The following is an 18,752-nucleotide window of genomic DNA, read 5'->3' on the forward strand; positions in this document are numbered from 1 at the left end:
AAAAAACTTTTTTTCTGAAAAATATTTAAGAATTAATCTTGAAATTCTTATATTGAGATTTTGATTTCGTGGTTTCTTTAAAATATTTTGAGGTCATTATTCGAACATTTCTTTCTGTTTAGAAGTCGAAGCAATCAAATTGCTTGTTTTCATTGATTTTTAATTAATTTTTTTTCTGAGGAATTCAAAGATATCGTTCTCTGATCTGTGAGTAGAAGCTTTACTTCTTTTTTGATTTGGCAGGAAACCAAATTAGAAAATCTAGAACTACGAAGATAATATATAATTTAGATTCTATTAAAATTTTTGTAGAAAATTTTAGGCTTTCATTTTCTTTCTTTCTTTCTCTCTCGTTTTTTAGAGCGTCTTCATTTTCAGTTATTTCTTTTTATCGTCTGCTCATTTGGAGATATCAGTGGCATAAAAAAATAAATAAATTACCGTTCCTAATCAAAATTATTATTTTTTTCTTTTTTCTGGCTTTATTTCATATTTTTGTGGTTCTGATTTCATTGGCATTTATCATATTCAAATTATATATTTTAATAATAATTTAAGATGTTTATTTTTTTTTCTGTTTCAGTATATGTATTGAGGCAACTAGATACTAACAGCTTCAAATTAAATATGTCCACATGGTCAAAAATTTATGTTCTGGACTGATATTGAGTATGAAGATAAAACCCAATTTAAATTTATTGCAAGTGTAATTAAATCATTTATTGCCGTTCAATCATGACAGAGGAAATGACTTATGAGCAAAGAGTAGCGATATTTGATGATAAACGTAATGAATTCTTTGCCGATATGTTGCAAGGGAAGATATTTTGCATTGCTTCAAGAATTAAATAGTTAAATTTTTAATTTCCTCAAAGTAAGTGGTCGACAATTGTCAAAATATATAGTCTGATTATCAAGACACAGAAATGGTCAAAGTTATTCAACCTAATAAATTAAATAATACGAATTTATTTATTTACCTAAATATTCTATGAAGGTAAATAGTAACAAGTCTTTGCATGCATAAAAAATTTCATCTTTCTGTAATTAGACTATTGGAATGGTTTGATAAACATAGCAATAATAAACTATATAAAATATCTACAAGCAAAAACAGGCATACGAAAAAACATTCATTTTTGTTTGTTAATGAAAGATAATATTTTATATACAAGGTGATCAAAATTAAAACGCCCTTACTATGAGTTCTCTTTACAGCGAACTACTTAGTGTAAAGGCTCCAAAATTGGTGAACATACTTTTCAAGACACAGGGAGACGGATTGAGCGAAAAAAAAAAAAATTAGCTCCAGAAACACTGATAGATGGTGCTGTACAACAGAAAACATGCTAAAAAAAATACAAATAATCACAAAAAAAAAAAAAAATGCGGTATGGAATTTTTTTTTCTAGTTTCTAGTGCTAAAATGGGTGGAAAAAAGTGAAGAAACTGAAACTGTCATTGTAACTGCAATTTCGCACTGTAAGCACAAAAATGTGCATAAATCCCTGGTTTTCTGTTACTGTTCTAGGCATAAAAAAGATTAAATTGGGAAAATGTCATTCTTATCAGTGATGGTTTCACGCTTTGCTTGTGAAGTTGTTTTATGAAAACAAAGGAAATACTGCAGCTGCACTTTGAGAATTTCGTCGACTTAGAATTTACGCAAAGAACCAGTCGATACCAAAGAATGTTCGAAACTTTTGCTGTACTCCAAATGCAACAGCACCAATGTTTTGATTCAATTACCTTTCTGCAAGATGAAGCGCTTCCATACATTGCACTCTCTGTACAGCAGTTTCTTCGGCAACATTTTACTAACGATAGAATAATGAGTCCTGCGTTGCCGACAACCTAACCATCTCGTTCTACACATCTTAGTCTCTACGATTTTTGGCTTTGGGGATGCTTAAAAAATCTTGTTTATCCAGGACGTCTGGTAACCGTGGCAGATTTGAAAGACAGTATCACTCTGCATGTAAGAAGCATCTCAATCAACCAATTACAATCGGCAGCTGAACAAGCTATCTACAGAATGCAGATTTTACATCTGGAAGAAGGGAACCATATTAAGCAGTTTCCCTTGCATCGATAAAGTCCTTGTGATTGAATGTTTGATAAGTTCGAATAAAATGTGTTACAAATGTGGAATTTGGGCCTTTTTAGCATATTTACTGCTGTATAGTGCCCTATATCGGTGTTTCTGGAGCTATTTTTTTTCCCGTTTAATCCATCTTGTGTCTTGAATAGTATATTCATCGCGTCTTGAATAGTATGTTCTCCAATTTTGGAGCCTTTACACTGAGTAGTTCGCTGCAGAGAGAGCTCAGAGTAGGGGTATTTTAATTTTGATTACCTTTTAAATGCTTGCAACTTACTTAAGATCTTGATGCTGAGCTTGCATATTGCACCGGTCCGCATGGGGACATCCCGATAAGCTGAAAAGCAAGTACTCTCTTAATATCTTTGAAAATTAAAAGCAAATAATATAGAATAAAGAGCAAAAAATTTTCGTAATCTTAAAATGCAAATTTGTTTTATAACGTGATATATAAAATTGATAATATATCATAGTAGTCTATTTTGATCTGCCAGACATAGCTGAACTAATGTGAAAATTACCGAATGAGTAATAACAGGGGATGTACGTTAAATGATATTTGTCCAACACATATGGCTATCCGCATTATTACAAGCTATTAAAGGATATCTAAAATACTTCAATTTTAGTTCCTCGATTAAAGTTCAATTTTTTTCACTCATTGCCAAATTTATATCTAATTTTCAATTTTTAATTTTTACTATACTTAACGTTTCATTTACCGTTTGATTATTTATTAAGATTATATCTGAAAATAGAAATAAATTTCTTTACAGATCTTTTCCAAATCCTATTTATAAATTTTTAAGGACTTTTAGATATGAAACTAACAAAATTGAAATTGAATATTACGTTAGAAATGAAGAATGCTTCTTTCTGTTTTATACTAGTGATTTTTCAAATAATTTATATTATAAATAAGATAAAAGAAGACATTAAAAAGAGAAAATAATATAAACTATCCATTTGGAATCAAGGAAATAACTTTCGTAGTTTTTCCAAGATGGATAGCTTATGATTAAAAACTTGCTTTTTCAAACAGAATAGTATACAAATAAGAAGATAGGCCAATTTTCATTCCGAAGATTGTTGAGAGTAGTAGATAACATCTCTATTAGCACAAAATGTCGAAGAACATTGTGACGGTATCTACATGATGCTGACCGGCATTTAGAATGTGGAACAACATCGTAGAGATATCGTACAATTACCTTTTGTCAATAGGGATTGAAGATTGAAAGTAAAATTACTTATTTATATAAATAAACTATTTAGTTAATAACTTTTCATGAATTTTTTTAACAGCATCCATGTTATCATAAAATGTTCAACAACATTCATCGTTACCCGATGTTGGCCGATATTCAGAATGTCGGGAAATATCGAGAAGATATACTATATCTTTTGCCTATAGGGACTGAAGATTGTAAGTATAATTACCTATTTATATAAAGTACATGAGAAACCAAGCTTCACTCGTTTTTTTTTTCTTTTCTTTTTTTTTTTTGTAAAATTATAAATAAAATCCTATCCTATGAGCTCGTTTAAAGTTAAAGTTATAAAGTTATCTAATTGAATTGCAAATACGGGATCGAACATGAAAAAAAATGCGTGGCAGTGCGAAGCCCTAACCACAATTCCATCTCTAACAAGCGTATGCAGGTCACGTGTAACCACATGTCAATATTTAGTTATAAAAAAATATGTTTCTTGGCATAAAATCATGTTTTTTCAGGAAAGGCACTTATATAGATAAACTTAAGAAGCAACCTTATCTAAATATAAAATTTGATCCATATCGTTAGAGCCGTTTCAGTGATAAGCGAAATAAATTGATATATATATATATATACAAGAATTGCTCGTTATAAGATAAACTATTGAGCAAATAACTTATCAGGAATTTTTTAACAGCACATCTGTATTCCATTTCACCATAAATTCTAGGCCTATAATCTAACAAAACTGCATACGTATTAACGCATTCATTTTCATTCTCGGTATTTTCTTATTATCCTGCTGTATGATTGCTTATAATTTGTTTTCTGTAAGGTTAGTTTCTATATTTCAGCTCAAGGAAATAATTTCTGCTCTAAATATATTTGCAAATTCCGTTACCGGACAAAGCATCTACTGCCACGCATTTTAGACCTAATTTGTAAAAGAACAGCAGAGATTCTTGGTATTCCAGAATCTTACCTTGCAGTGATGAACATCGATAAGTAGCACTTTGAGTATAATTTGATTACTGCGCTCCTAGTTGGTCATTGGTGGCTAAAAAAATTCAGATAATACTCGGGATATGGTATTACATATTCGATCCCTGCTATTGTTTGGTTTTAAATGGTAACAAAGCAAGTTTTTTTCCCTGTGTCAGGCTCTAAAACTGGAGACCACACCCTTAGATACCCGTCAGTAGATGTTAAAAATTGTCATTTTTTTTCAATTGTTTGAAAGTGTCTGGATTTCTGTTGTTGTAAAATGAGAATTTGGAGGAATATTGTGAATTTCGAGGAGATTTTCTTTAAGTGATGGCCTGTTCCTTGTTAATAAGAAGATAGATGAACGGGAAGATGAGGAGGAAGGTCAGTGATGACCACTTTGTGTCTAGGGACCAATTGCCTAGAAGAAAATGTCAGTTTGGTGAATCAGTCAGTGTTATGGACGGACTATTCTGAAGATAGCAGTCGGCCACAGCAAATACTGTCAACACTGCTACGTTCAGTGGAGGTGTGGTGGTCGGCTGTAATCAAGAAGAAGATTACACCACTGTTTCCTTGGCCTAAAATTTTTTACCACAAAGAAACAGACCATGACATATTGAATGCCTTCACACTTTTTCATGTGGCTAGTCTACTTACACCTTAATAATTACTATTCCTGACATGAAGTAGATTATTCCTGACGATTCTTCATGATCTAATAAAACATTACCTTCTGTGCGTGGCGTAGTTTCCTGACACATGACCCATTCCATCACATCCGGGGGTGGGGCAGTGGACGGGTTCTCTGCTTTCCCGGATTTTAGCAGCAGTCAAAGCATTTTTCAGTAGCTTTGGGGAGGGTGCTCTGCAATAATAAACAAGTATATATATATATATATATATATATATATATATATATATATATATATATATATATATATATATATATATATATATATATATATATGAAAAGAAAATCCACATATTCACTCACTGACTTACTGATTAAGATATCTTCCAAATTACTGGTACTAGACTATTAAAATTCTGCAGGTGGTTATTTCTTGAGTAGAAAGTGCTCGTTAAGAAAGGATTTTTCAAAATTTTAGATTAAATTAAAAAAACACACGCGCTAATTTTAAAATTTTCTCAGAATAACTTCGAAGCACTGACTGAATCAACAGTTTTGAACAATCTACTTCTTCTTTTATACCAATGGAAAGAAAAAGAGAATGAAAACTGAAGAAAAGATTTACAGGGGGAAAACCATGGAAAGCTAATTCTAAATATTCAAAAAAAATCTCTAAATCAATAAAAATACTATTAAAATATATTCCCGAAGTTATTAGATTGGCAGTGAATAAGTGCGAGATGTTTTTTTAAACATTACCTAAACAAAAATATAGATATGTGTCTTTGTAAAATAGAAAACTCTCAGATACTTGTTCATTCGGAATAGGTAATGAAAATTTTCAGTTCTATTCCGAAATTACCTAAAATTTTAAATATATATTTAGGGTCATGAACTTTAACTAGATGTGCTAAATTCATTAGTCATTTTTTTTTGTTTCAGTTGAATCATGTAGCAGGTACATTTAAAAATATTTTTTATATTTATATAACTTTTCATCATAATATTTAGAGTTAGGCAGGATACTTTTTGTTTATCAGTTTCTAAAATTGTAGGTAGACAGTTTATATACTATTCACGCTGAAGTTTCTTTTACTATTAAAGCATTGTTGAAATTGCCATCATTAGCCATTTGGTTTCATGTTTGAACGGTATTAAAAGAAATAGAATAAGGAATCCATTACCTATCCTTATCGCTGGTGTAATCATGAGAAGGTGTGACTAAAGTCAGTTGCCGAGTGTTGCCGCATGTCGTGATGCACTGGTTTGACCCCGTTGTCGTGGGTGTGAGAACAGCCGTCACAGAAAGTGTCAGACAGGCAGCTGCAGTCATGCTGGTAGGAGTTGTTGTGGTCGAAGGAGCTCTGTGGAAATAGTATATTACATCATTTAATGCCGTTTAAGAAAAATGAGAAGTTTATGTTTTCTGAAATGATGGAATTCGATGTTCAAGCACGTATTTATTGAGATCCAAATGATATACCCAAAAAGTCTCGACAATACGAATTTATTGGGACTAAAATCTATTTTTATAAGTTATTTTCTGGATTTTGCTTTTGATATACGGCATTAATTGACAAATATGAAGGAATTCATGCATTGTGATGACAGTAAATGCGTAAATCGTGTTAGAAGTTAGTTAAGGCACAATAGAAGAATTAATATTAATAGTTACAATTCTTCTGGGGCTGAAAGGTAGCATCACTTAAGGTATCCGTCAATTGAATGGGTCTCTTTCGGAAAAACTATTGAATCGGAGTTGAACTCCAGTATAACAATAATTTGCTTCAGAGTTTTTTTTTGGGTGCAACATAAATTTTCTTTTATTGAATCAATTTTGATTTCAGTTATTTTATTGTTTCAGTTTTTTTCAGAGTTGTTCGCCTGTGAAGTTATTAGGAAATCATTTTCTTCCATTAATATACTAGAAACAATTATATATTTAAGTGCTCTTCACAATCGCATGTGTTTAACTGCTCTTTCATAATCGCCATTGTCTACATTCGTATCGCAAAAAGAATTTAATTGCATTAAAAACAGGCAATTTGAAAAAAAAAAAAAAAATGCTTGCGCATTTCTTTTAAAAATGATACATGGCATCAATTTAGACAAGAGCATAACAGTGAAGCACACATCACTTCTATAAGTGATGTGAAAAGTGAAATTATCATCTGAAATTCTTGTCATAACAAGGATATTCTAATTCCATGAGCAATCTATAAGAAAGCTAATGTACGCGAAGGCATTGGAAGGTGAGACAAAAGGAGACTAGCGATTTGTATTGACATCTTAGTGTGAAGGATGGCAAAAAATACAAAGTTCAATAGAGAAATTACTTCGACAGAAACACCAAATAAATCCTTTCGTTTATTTTATGCAAAAAATACACCAACATTTTCCCTTTCAATTATTACATGTTTTCCGATGTATTCATCACAATACTTTTTCAGTATTATTATACACAAAAAACCCCCTGAAATCTGCTATCTCAAATATCAAGTTATCATATTAGAACATTATATATATATATATATATATATATATATATATATATATATATATATATATATATATATATATATATATATATATATATATTCTGAATAGGTAGTATTTTTGATAAACCTGAATAGAAAGTAATATATATATATATATATATATATATATATATATATATATATATATATATATATATATATATATATATATATATATATATTGTTACGAATCTGTAATGCTGCTTCCCAGCATAGTGGGTTCCATAAGAGGTCCCTGAGCTTGGCGACAAACTTGGTGACTATTTGGCGACTTTGGTGCCAAAATAGATTATACCCGAAACATCGAGAATTTTCCCGATCCGTCCAGTAGGAACGGAGATACGCCTCGAACGTTCCTGATTGGTTGAGAGGCTTCTAGTCCCGCCTCCTAAGACCTATAAAAGGAGCTGCAGCTACCGGGGAGTGGTGGTGAATTGAGGAGTAGTCGGAAGCGACAGAGCAGAGCAGTCGTGGACCAGTGGAGTCGAAGAGTCGTCGTAGTCGGAACCGACGGTAAAGAACTGGCCTTCCAGAGATAAGCGGAGCAGCGACGGAGTGAAGCTAGTGCTGAACTAAGCTGTGTGCTACTGTCTGCAGTAGAGTCTGTTGTATGCTGCTGTTATTGTTGTTTTGTATGCTGCTGTGTATGCTGTTGTATGCTACACGTCTCGGCTGAAGATAATCGTCTTCTGTGTTGTATATAGTTGTCGTCTTTGTGCTGTCCTGTGTGTTTTCGTGTAAATAAACGTCGTTTTTTTATTTTCTACTGCCGCCTGGTGATTGAGCGTTCTTCACACCATATAACCCCCACTATGCAAACGAATCCGGAAATTTCGTAACAATATATATATTACTTTCGATTTCGATACATCTTCTTGCTGTTTCGCGCTCATTCCTATTTTATTCTCTGTGCTTCTTCGGGCGATAACTTCTTATAATCCTGCCCCTTATTGGCCAGACAGGAGAATCGGGTACATGGCTTACATTCACGCTATGTTGTAACTTCTTGTGACATCTTTATCATTTTCTAATAACGCTGAAAGCGAAAAATTGATGCTTCAAAAGAGATAAATTGCCAATTTTCTGCTCTTACATTGGCTTCAAAAACCTCAAATCAAAACAACATCAAGTTCTCACATGATAGTAAGCAATTTCTATTCGCACATATTTTTTTTCCAATAAATTAATTTCCGGATCGTTTTGAAATTGTAATATAAGACAATGATTTATTGTATTTTTTGACGGAAATACAATTGAATTTTAATTTGACTGCTCGGCTTGCTTAAAAATAAGTAACATACCTGATGAGTGGTAGGGAAGGCGGCTGTGGATGCGCCGTGACCACCAGAGTCTGAGCCAAGGACGCCAGGATGGAAGGGACATGCGAAGTGGACAGAGAAGCGATTGTGAAAGAAGACGGAGATGTAGAGGGCAAGCTCACGGAGGACAAGGGTAGACTGACGGTCGGAGTGGAAGACAACACCTAAAAAGGAAATAGAAATTAATTGAAAATGAAGATACAAAACTTGTTTATATTACAGAAGTTACATTAAAAAGATAAATTAGCTACCATATGATTTCTATGTTTTTTGTACATAGTACAATTTTTTCAACACTTAAGGGTTCAAATATGGAATTAATTTATTTTTAAATTATTGATAATCCTAAGACTTTTTCTTCACAGTCTATTTCCATGTTAAGGCGCTTATCGAATATAACGATTGTTTTTTTTTTAAAAATTGGCAATTTTCAGAAATACGTTAGTCACTCAGTCTAGTTTTTGCTAAATTTGAAATGCATAATTTTTATAGAAATTTTGTGTTCAGGTTTAATAAGCATTATTTTCTATGATTTTTATGCAAGCTCGAAGGATTCTTTCTGCCTCTGTAAAATTAGAGAACCTAAAATGTTCTTATTACTACTTTAAATTACATTTTAGAATAAGGAAAAAAAATCATGCGTTTAAAGATTAATTATTTTCAGAGGAAACTACAGAAATTTTCTAATGGGAAGAAGACAAGTACAATTTGTATAATTTAGCTTCAAAATAACACCTAATAATTGATTTTATTGAAGGCAATTTTAATTAAGGACAATTACGTATTAATTAAGTAAAAAGTGTTTTTGATTAGTTAATTTTCTTAAAAGGGAAGGAAAATTCCACAAATAAATACCTAAGATATTATCGACGCAAGAGAAAATATGAAAAAATAAATAAATAAAGTTTATGTTAATATTTATAAAACCCTTCCTATTCAGAAATAGAAATAGAAACTCATTTACTTTTGCAATGGTACTTAGAAGAATATTAAAGCGTTCATGACACCGAGGAAATTTCGATGAAATAATTTACGATGAATTCCGACGATTTTCTTCACTTCCATTTCTAAGACCGAAGCTACTTCGTTTTGCGGTTATAATTTAGGACGTGTGTATCTTTTAGCTTTATCGTTGCCAAATCATTCTTCATATAAAAAGCATTCAAACCAATATGGATTGTTTCTGGATGTCATATCACGTTAAAGGAATGATACATAATGAAAGCTATATAAAATTAAAGTAGAAATTAAATTTTAACGGTTTTATAAAAGAAATTTATAGAAATTCAAAATATTTAATAAAACAACATTTAATAACTTCGGCAAAAATTGATTTTCAACGTAGTCATCTACATAAAAGAATTTTTAAATAAAGATTGCAACCGGGGGGGGGGGGGGTTAGAATTCGAATGTATTCCGAGTCTAATGTGAATGAATTATTGCGTACGAACAAAAATATACTATTTCTTAGGCACGAACAATACAAAATAAGAACGATAAAATACGATGTTATTGGGATTTTTACGATGGTTGGAGAAAATATTTTGTAAATATATATGTGTTCTAAACATTTTCTTCTATGAATAGCTAAGTGAAATATGAAAAATGAACTACTTAATAATTAAACTCCCCATGTACGTATTTGTTTGTATATATTTAGACTCAAAATCGAATTTATTTTATTCAGAAACAATTAGTTCTTAAGCTTGAACTCCCTATCTTCATTTTTAGATATGTGTTTTTACATTAAATACATTAAGTTACCATATTTTTTTCCTCTCGGAGTTATAGCATTTACTTCATTGATTTATATTGAATTCACATCATTTGGTTACAGTAAAGCATCTCTTCTTAGCCTTCTTATATTGCGAAAGAGTGTCGACAACAGTTTCCTATGTTATTACTAAATTTGATTTAACCATTAACCAGATTTTGATCAGAGAATAACCATTATAAAATAAAGTATAATAAATTAGAAAATCTTGGAGAAATATTGTCAAGGAAGTAACAATTGCATTATTAAAATGTCGCTTCTTGTCTGGACAATTACATAAATTTTGAATCAGAAAACACAAACCTATCGTCGCATAACATAGAATTTTTGTAATAACTCTACCGATAGGTGATGGAAATAATAAATGAAAGTAAAATCATGATGACCTTAATCATGATGATATTTTAGTAAAATGACAATAACAGCTGGCAGATCTGTTACAGTTTATTGACTAATCACCTTGTCAATTATTCTGCTAAATGTAGTGCAAACTATAGGTTAAATGACCGAACAATGTAATCAGGCCTCTGACAATGTCGAGTTACGTCATCGACATCCGTTGCATTGATTTCTTATTTGACAGATCAAATAAATATTGTATATAATTAAAAAATAAAGATCTTATTCATTTGCCGACCCTTGTCAATTACTTTGCCAAATATAATCATCATGCCTACTTAAACCGTTATTTGGATATTTGGATCATTTAAAATATATTAACTTTAAAACGGGGTTTAAATAATCAAATTCAATGATTCCAATCCTGCCGCATCATTGTTCCGAAACGGTAAAGATTTGTGTCGAAATTTTTTTAATTTCTCTCTGAAAGGGAAGGGCAAATGCAATCTCCTCTTTATACTACTGTTACGCCCCTGATTGCTATTAGTAGTCTAGTATCCACATTTGCTTCATATGTGCTATATTTGAAAAAAGCGCGATAAGTAAATACATTGCAATAAAATAGAAAGACTATTATTTGTTACTAAGATAGGCGATTAAATTTGGTCATTGACTTAACACAGTTGGATATTTAAGGTACATTCATTTCTTCAAGCATACACAAATTGCATTTCTTTTTCGGTATACGATATGATTTTGAAATTTTAAAGCATTATTATAAACAATATATTTTGAAGTCATCATTTAAAATTTTTATTTTATAAGGCTTGTGAATATTCTGAAGAATTTAAAGAATTTGGCTTTTTTAATTATGTGGTTGAAAAAGTTAATATTATTCATTTACTGGAACTAATACTACATAATACAGTGAAAAAAATTAAGAGTTCTAGCTGAAAATGTGATGAACACAAGAACAATTCTGACAAAGCCTTTTTTTCAAAACATTTTTCGAAGAGTTTCGCAATTTTTCTGTGCTTGCGTCAGTTTGTAGCGTGGACAAATTGGCATGTGAATTAGCAGTTTGAAGAAGGGAACGAATTCGAAATCTGTTTTCTTAGAGAAGGAAAAATGTTTTCGTATATTTCTTATCTAGCATTTTTTCAAATAAAAGATTATAAGTGATTCTTTACTTCTATATATGAGCTTTCTGGTTTTCAAAAACTGTCCAGATTTTCCGCCAAGAGAAATACAAATATTGAAAAGTTCTCCCTGAAACCAGTTCTCCCAGGAAAGTAATATATTTCTATTTTTATAAAATTTAAATCAGAATTTTACTTTATGCATTACATAGGTTTCCCAGGTCACTTGAATTAGCAAAAGCTATCTTATTTTTCTTTTATCATGAATAGCTAATTTCTTCATTTATTGGCTTCCTTGGCTATTTAAGATATACCTAAGGAATTTACTCAAAAACAACAACAGCAGCATCGAATTACTATCTTTTTCTTCTTTTATATTCAACTCTGTCTGTTTCTATTCAAGTACCATAAACACAATATCATTAAGATATAAATAAAATACTGATGTAACTTTATAGAACAATGTCTCACCTGTATAGTCGATGGTGCATTTTGTACTTGGTTCGTACTGGATACCATCATCCTTCCTGGACAGATCTGTTGCGGTTGGGCTGGTATTGCCAGGGTGTGATGTCCGCCAGCTAAGGACACTGTGACTGGATGTCCCGAAGTGGGGGGTAGAGATGCTGAAAGTGTAGATGGAAGGGAGGCCGAGAGTGAGGAGGGATGCTGAGAAGGTAGAGATGCTTGCAAAGTAATTGGGCTCTGGATCTGGGAGAAGGGTGATCTGATGGGTGAGGGATGGGGCACGATCGCTGGAGGTGGTGACATTGGCAGAGGATCTGCAGGGATGGGCTGTACTGTCAGAGGGGTTAGGGATCCGGCAATGACCCCCACTCGAGGTGGTCCCGTTGCTGCAGTTCCAGTGGAGAAGTCGACAGGTTCGGTCTGTTCAATGGGTGTAGCTGCTCCAAAGATGGGTTTGGGTGTGACGAGAACTGTCGGACGTTGTGGCGTTGGGTGAAGAATAGTAGTGCTTCCTGAAAGAGGACTACAAAAGAAAAGATGAAGATTAATAACATAATAAATATTAGAGGCATATATATACACACATATATATTCATACAATGAGGTGACAAAAGTCATGAGATATATTCTAACAACATGTCAGACCTTCTTTTTCCCGGCGAAGTGCAGCAACTCGACATGTCATTGGAAATTTCCTGCAGAAATATTGAGCCATGGAACCTCTAGAGATATCTATAATTTCTAGAGTGTTGTCTGGGAAGGATTTTGTACCCGAACTGACTTCTCGATTGTGTCTCATGAATGGGATTCACGCCAGGAGATGTAGATGGCCAAATGATTTGCTAGAATTACCTATAATGTTCTTCAAATCAATCGCGAACAGTTGTGGCCTTATGACCTGGCGCATTATCATCCATAAAGACTCCATTGTTGTTTGAGTAAATGAAGTGCTTGAATGGCTCCAAGTGGACTCCAAGTAGTTAAATGTAACCATATCCAGTCAATGTTCAGTTCAGTTGGTCTAGGGGAGAAGTCAATTCCAATTAGAAACAGCCCACACTGTTTCGAGTCACCACCAACTTGCACAGTGCCTTATTGGCAACTTGGGTCCATGGCTTTGTTCATTCTACTATCAGCTTTCATCAAATGACTTATCTGATCAAGTCACAGCCTTCCAATGTCTGGGGTCCAACGATATGGTCACGTGTTCGTGATGTGTGCTGTAGATAATGTCGTGCTGTTAGTAAAGGTTATCGAGTCGGTTTCTTGCTGCCACAACCCAATAAAACCAAATTTTGCCGCATTGTTCTAATAGACATGTTCGTCATACGTCTCACATTGATTCCTGCAATTACTTCACGCAGTAATTGCATGCCTATTGATATTGGCAATTCTATGCACACTTAGCTGGCCTCGGTCATTAAGTGAAGGTGGTTGGTCACTGCGTTGGTTGGAGTTTTGGCCTGAAATTAGGTAATCAAAGCACATTCTTGGTATTGTGGATCTCGGAATGTTAAATTTCCTAACGATTTAGTTAGGAAACTTATTAGCTAGACTTATAGTTATTGTACTATTTATATTTCTTGTTTGTCGTCCGAAAGCACAAGTTTTAAATGAAAGTGGGGCAAAAATCTTGAATAGAGATGCTTTTTTTGTGTTCCAGATTAGTGGTAAGAGTGCTTTTTATTTGAGTAATGATTATCATATGGTTATATATATCAGAGAAAAAAGGTCTGTTAAATGTTTATGAGCTATTAAATCCCTTATCATTCCAATATTTATTGTTAAAAACTTGCAAATTAACTTATTATATGAAAACTGCTCATCTTAAATAAGCGTTATCACTTGTGCATGCTAGCGAAATAACCCCGAAAATAAAGATAATTCTTCTAGTTTCCCACTTTGTCAAGCAAATAAATTTTTCTGCAGGCAGAGAATAACATAAAATAATAGTTAAGAAACAGAAAGGAGGATTTTTAAAATCTATAAAATAATTTTTTAAAAATGAACTAAACATTTTCCCGGTTTCTCTCTCAATTATAATAATTTTTTAATAATAAATCCCTTAAAATATTTATAATCTTATCAGGATTTTTAAAATCTGCAAAAAGTAAAAACAATAGATTAACTGCTTTCCCAGTTTTCCAACCAAATATGATTATTTTTTCAAAATAAGTCATAATAAGATTTCACAATAAGATTATTTTTCTCGAATACTTTTAGATTGGAGCTAAATAATCATTTTCACCTGGCGCATATGCCTGTAGGGCATCGTGTGTTGGCACTCAAATCAAGAGTATGGAGGGTTCGAGAACTAGATGAGGACAGGTCCATTACGTTGTCGCCATTGCTCTTGGTGGAGAGGTTGATGGCTGAAGCTGGCTCCAGGGAGAACTGCCTGCAAAATATTGAGATCAAATCCACCGATTCTGCAGAATATCGAATTCAAACAAATATTTATTTGTTTATAGTACTAAGAAATGGCATCGGGAATTGAAAAAATCAGCCAATGCATTGTTGTAACGCTTCTGTGCTCAGATTTCACGTTGGAACTTTCTTGCATATTCCCTGATAAAAATGTTATCTTCCCTACCTCTCTCCCAAAAATTGTGGACCTTCGGTAAGGCGTCACGAATGTCCAAATTTTTATTTTCAGAGCTCATACGTGAGAGTTTTGTGTTTCGTAGCAAAAGGAAGAAATCCGAATATGTCTTTTTGTTGACGAATTGAAACTGAAATTTGCCATCGAAAATATTTTTAAAAATTGGATCACATACCAAATTTTAATTTTTCTTTTTTCCTTTTTGAGCTATCGCATTTGCATATATATGAATGTACGGATCGACAGATGGTCAATTCAGATTTGATTCAAAAATTGATACGAATTTACACTTTAAATGTTAAAACTTTGTAACTAATTTTATTTAATTTGCTTTTTGTATTCTGTAGTTATTGTATTCACTTGTTAATCTCGGACAGCAGACAAATTGAATGTGAGTGGATTTCGCTCATAATTTGACAAAGATTTGGACCATATATCAAACTTTCTCCATTTAAGTTTAAAGAATTTGTGAGTTCTGGTATTTAAGATTGATTGACAGACGGAATTTCAAAAATGTGGTACAAGTTTAGAGATGTCTGCAATATGTAGATTCGTCAAGATCTGGAGCTTGTTTTATTTTGATGATTACAGTACCTTTTCTTTGAATATTTTATACTCGCTATTTAATCTTGCTAAAATCTTCATTTCAGCATCTTAAATAGCTTGGTATCTTAATAACGTTTTCAGCAAAATAGTTTTTACAATCCTATTTTATAGTCATACCTGAATAACTGAATATCACAGAAATCGTTTTGTTGCATTGATTGTTTAGAAAATATCATATTTCATGTTTGTTTCATTACAGATATGTGCCGCAAATTACCATTTTTAACTAAGTTCAGTTTGCATTAATCTTTCTAATTTGAGTTTTTGTCAATATGATGGCAACAAACTGATAATAGCTAATTTTTCTCCTTCACGTGTAACGTGCTCGTGCAGATTAAATTTTATTTTTATTTCTTATAAATAAATTACTAAAAAACATGCTTAAAATATTTTTTTAAAATTTATTAGAAATAAAAAAAATTATATGTTAAAAATTAATATCATTAAAAAGATAACTTTTTAAATTTTAAGATGATGTACAAAGTTATTTTTGCATTGTAATATTTTGGTAATTATAATGATTTATTAAAATTCTAACCAAGATTTCCTGATATGCCTAGGTCTGCCTTTTAAAAAGTTAACACCCACCCACCCACACATGATTTTTCACTGATTCATACACTCTCGAGTATCCGGCTTAATATGGTGGAAGGACAGGCTGGATAATAAAAAAGGCGGATTGGCAGGAGTTCTATGAACTCGTTTCTTTGCCCACCAATACCAGAAGACCAAGTTTTTATATTAAAACTCATTGTTATGATATGTATTTTCTCATTTCTTATTGAGTATTAAACCCTCCATTTATCTCAAGCCACGTATAATGTGAACGCGGCCGCGGCCCGGTGAAACATAGAAGCAATTGTCCCTAACGTGTCGAGTTAAAATAGAAGGTTCTATACTGGTAGTTTATGTATGTTTATATTATGCAGTGCAAGAATTTATTAGAGAAAAAGTAAGTAAAAGGATATAAACTGTTCTCATTTCAACTTGAATTCTGTACACTTCACTGTAGTTACTTGAAAAAACGTCAAGCATACCTCAAGAATAATTTACGAATCCTGCATGTACTGTACAATTATAATCAGGAACAGTTACATATTTCCTTTCGCCACAGAATATCCCCGAACTTGGAATCTCTGGGATTCCCTGTCGGTTGAAAGGATATACGTGGGAGTATTTATTAAGATAAAAGAAATACACATAAAAAGACATAAAAATCAATATACGCAAAAAAAGACATAAAAAAAACAATATACACATAAAAAGACAAAAAATATCATCAATACACATAAAAAGTAACTATATACAATATTATAATGATGAGGGAGGTGTTCGGTGGGGAGTATGAGTAGATGAAATCTATTGAAGGTTATATATTCTGGAGAAGAGCTGGTTGAGAAATGAAACGAAAATGTATACTGGGCTTGGGTCTGGAGAAATCAATTCCTCGTTCTCTTGTAGGAACCGCACAAGATTTCTAATTTTAACCTTGGACATCTTGTTTCTCATAACGTTTGTCCACCAGATATTTTCTAGGTCGTGGGTGGGTTTTTTGAGATGAAAAGATGTGGTGAGAGGGCAACTAGTGGCATAATGAAGGGGATCGCCTACTTCGCTGCAGCCACACTGATCAGATCCTTTAATATGGAATCTCTTGAAATATGAAGGGAAAGGGCCATGGCCAGTTGCAAAGATAATGTGAAGCCTATTACAAGATGATGGGTTAAAGGACACTTTCGAGATAAACAGTTACACACTGACGAAACAATGAACAACGAGCAGAACGCTGCTCTTTTCCTGTCATAATTTGTATTTTGCAAATGACGTAGGAGGATCGTAGCAGACACCGCTTCCAATGCCTTAGCAATGTTAACAATGCAATGCCTTGCCTTCCTCAATTAATTATCATAAAATATACTAGCACCGTTAATCGCAAACCAAACCGGATACTCGGGTGTGTACTGTACAATAATCTAGTTATAGTTTTCACAAGAATATTAAAGAGAGTTTTGTATTCTAACGGTCATGATCAGAGAAAATTTCCCTAAATCGATTTGCCGATGTGTCACGCTGTGCATGAATTCGAAGTTCTAAAGTTTCAGACATAACACATGATAGGAGTATTAACGGAGAAATGAAATTACTTAGTAAATATTCCGAAGTCATGAGTATTATTTATGCTTATAGAGAATCTGCCTCAACTATTTCAAGCAGAACCATAAGTTTAAATCCAAATTTTGTTCGGATTCAAGCTATAAATATTGAGAAATCTTACTTGAAGGCAGTTCCTGGCTGGGGCTTGGGTTTGACAACAATGGGCGTGGGCCTCTGGGGTTGATCTACTTCCTGCTCCGTCTTTGGGGTGATTTTGGGCTTAGGTGCAATAGGGCGGTATACATCGAAGGAAAATTCTGCTTGCGGCTTACTGTATTTCTCCAACTCTTTCGTCAAATTTGTGCGGGGTGTTTGAGTATTGACGAAACTTGGGAACTTGTAGTCTTGCAATTCCAGTTGTTTTACGTAGCACATAGGTCTCAGAACACGTTCGGTGGACACAGAAGCTGAAAAAAAAAATTAAAAAAAAATTATTTTTGATATTTTAATTTAAAAATTTATTTTTAAGAAAAGTATCCTGGAAAAATGTCTTAAGTTTTTATTGTATTTGAAAAATCTGAAAGATTGCAGTAAAAAAAATTCTGAATAATTATTTACATTATATTCGGGTGCATGCTATTTATGTGCATATCTCGTATATCATTATGTGGTGTTATTTCTCTGAGATTCAAATACTTTAAAGAAAAGTTATAACAGAAGAAGAGTTTGAATGATTTAGCTACTGTTGCTGTATTTTATTTTTAACAATTTTTAACATAGCTAATAATGTTTATTATTTCTTTTAGAAGTTTCAGAACGATTATCAGTGAACAAATATCTTTCATTTACTTTTTCGTTTATATTTTAGCATTTTTTTAAGTCCAAAAGTAAAATTAAAGAGTTAAACAAAAAGTTATTTAAAAGTTAATTCTATTCTT

At 32.5% G+C, this 18,752-nt stretch overlaps 1 protein-coding gene across 3 annotated transcripts in view; it reads right to left on the reverse strand.

Moving 5' to 3' along the window:
* Window positions 1-18,752, reverse strand: part of LOC129981726 (myelin transcription factor 1-like protein) — a 145,308-nt gene that overhangs the window by 26,739 nt on the left and 99,817 nt on the right. For all 3 annotated transcript variants that reach the window (XM_056092684.1, XM_056092683.1, XM_056092682.1), the window contains 7 exons: window positions 17,996-18,281; window positions 14,761-14,910; window positions 12,516-13,035; window positions 8,775-8,956; window positions 6,121-6,300; window positions 5,036-5,170; window positions 2,379-2,438 (listed from right to left, as the gene is read on the reverse strand). In XM_056092684.1, the coding sequence (XP_055948659.1) occupies window positions 2,379-2,438; window positions 5,036-5,170; window positions 6,121-6,300; window positions 8,775-8,956; window positions 12,516-13,035; window positions 14,761-14,910; window positions 17,996-18,281 (1,513 nt within the window). The remainder of the gene's footprint in view (window positions 1-2,378; window positions 2,439-5,035; window positions 5,171-6,120; window positions 6,301-8,774; window positions 8,957-12,515; window positions 13,036-14,760; window positions 14,911-17,995; window positions 18,282-18,752) is intronic.

This window comes from Argiope bruennichi, chromosome 8 (assembly GCF_947563725.1).
Source record: "Argiope bruennichi chromosome 8, qqArgBrue1.1, whole genome shotgun sequence".
Lineage (NCBI taxonomy): Eukaryota > Metazoa > Arthropoda > Arachnida > Araneae > Araneidae > Argiope > Argiope bruennichi.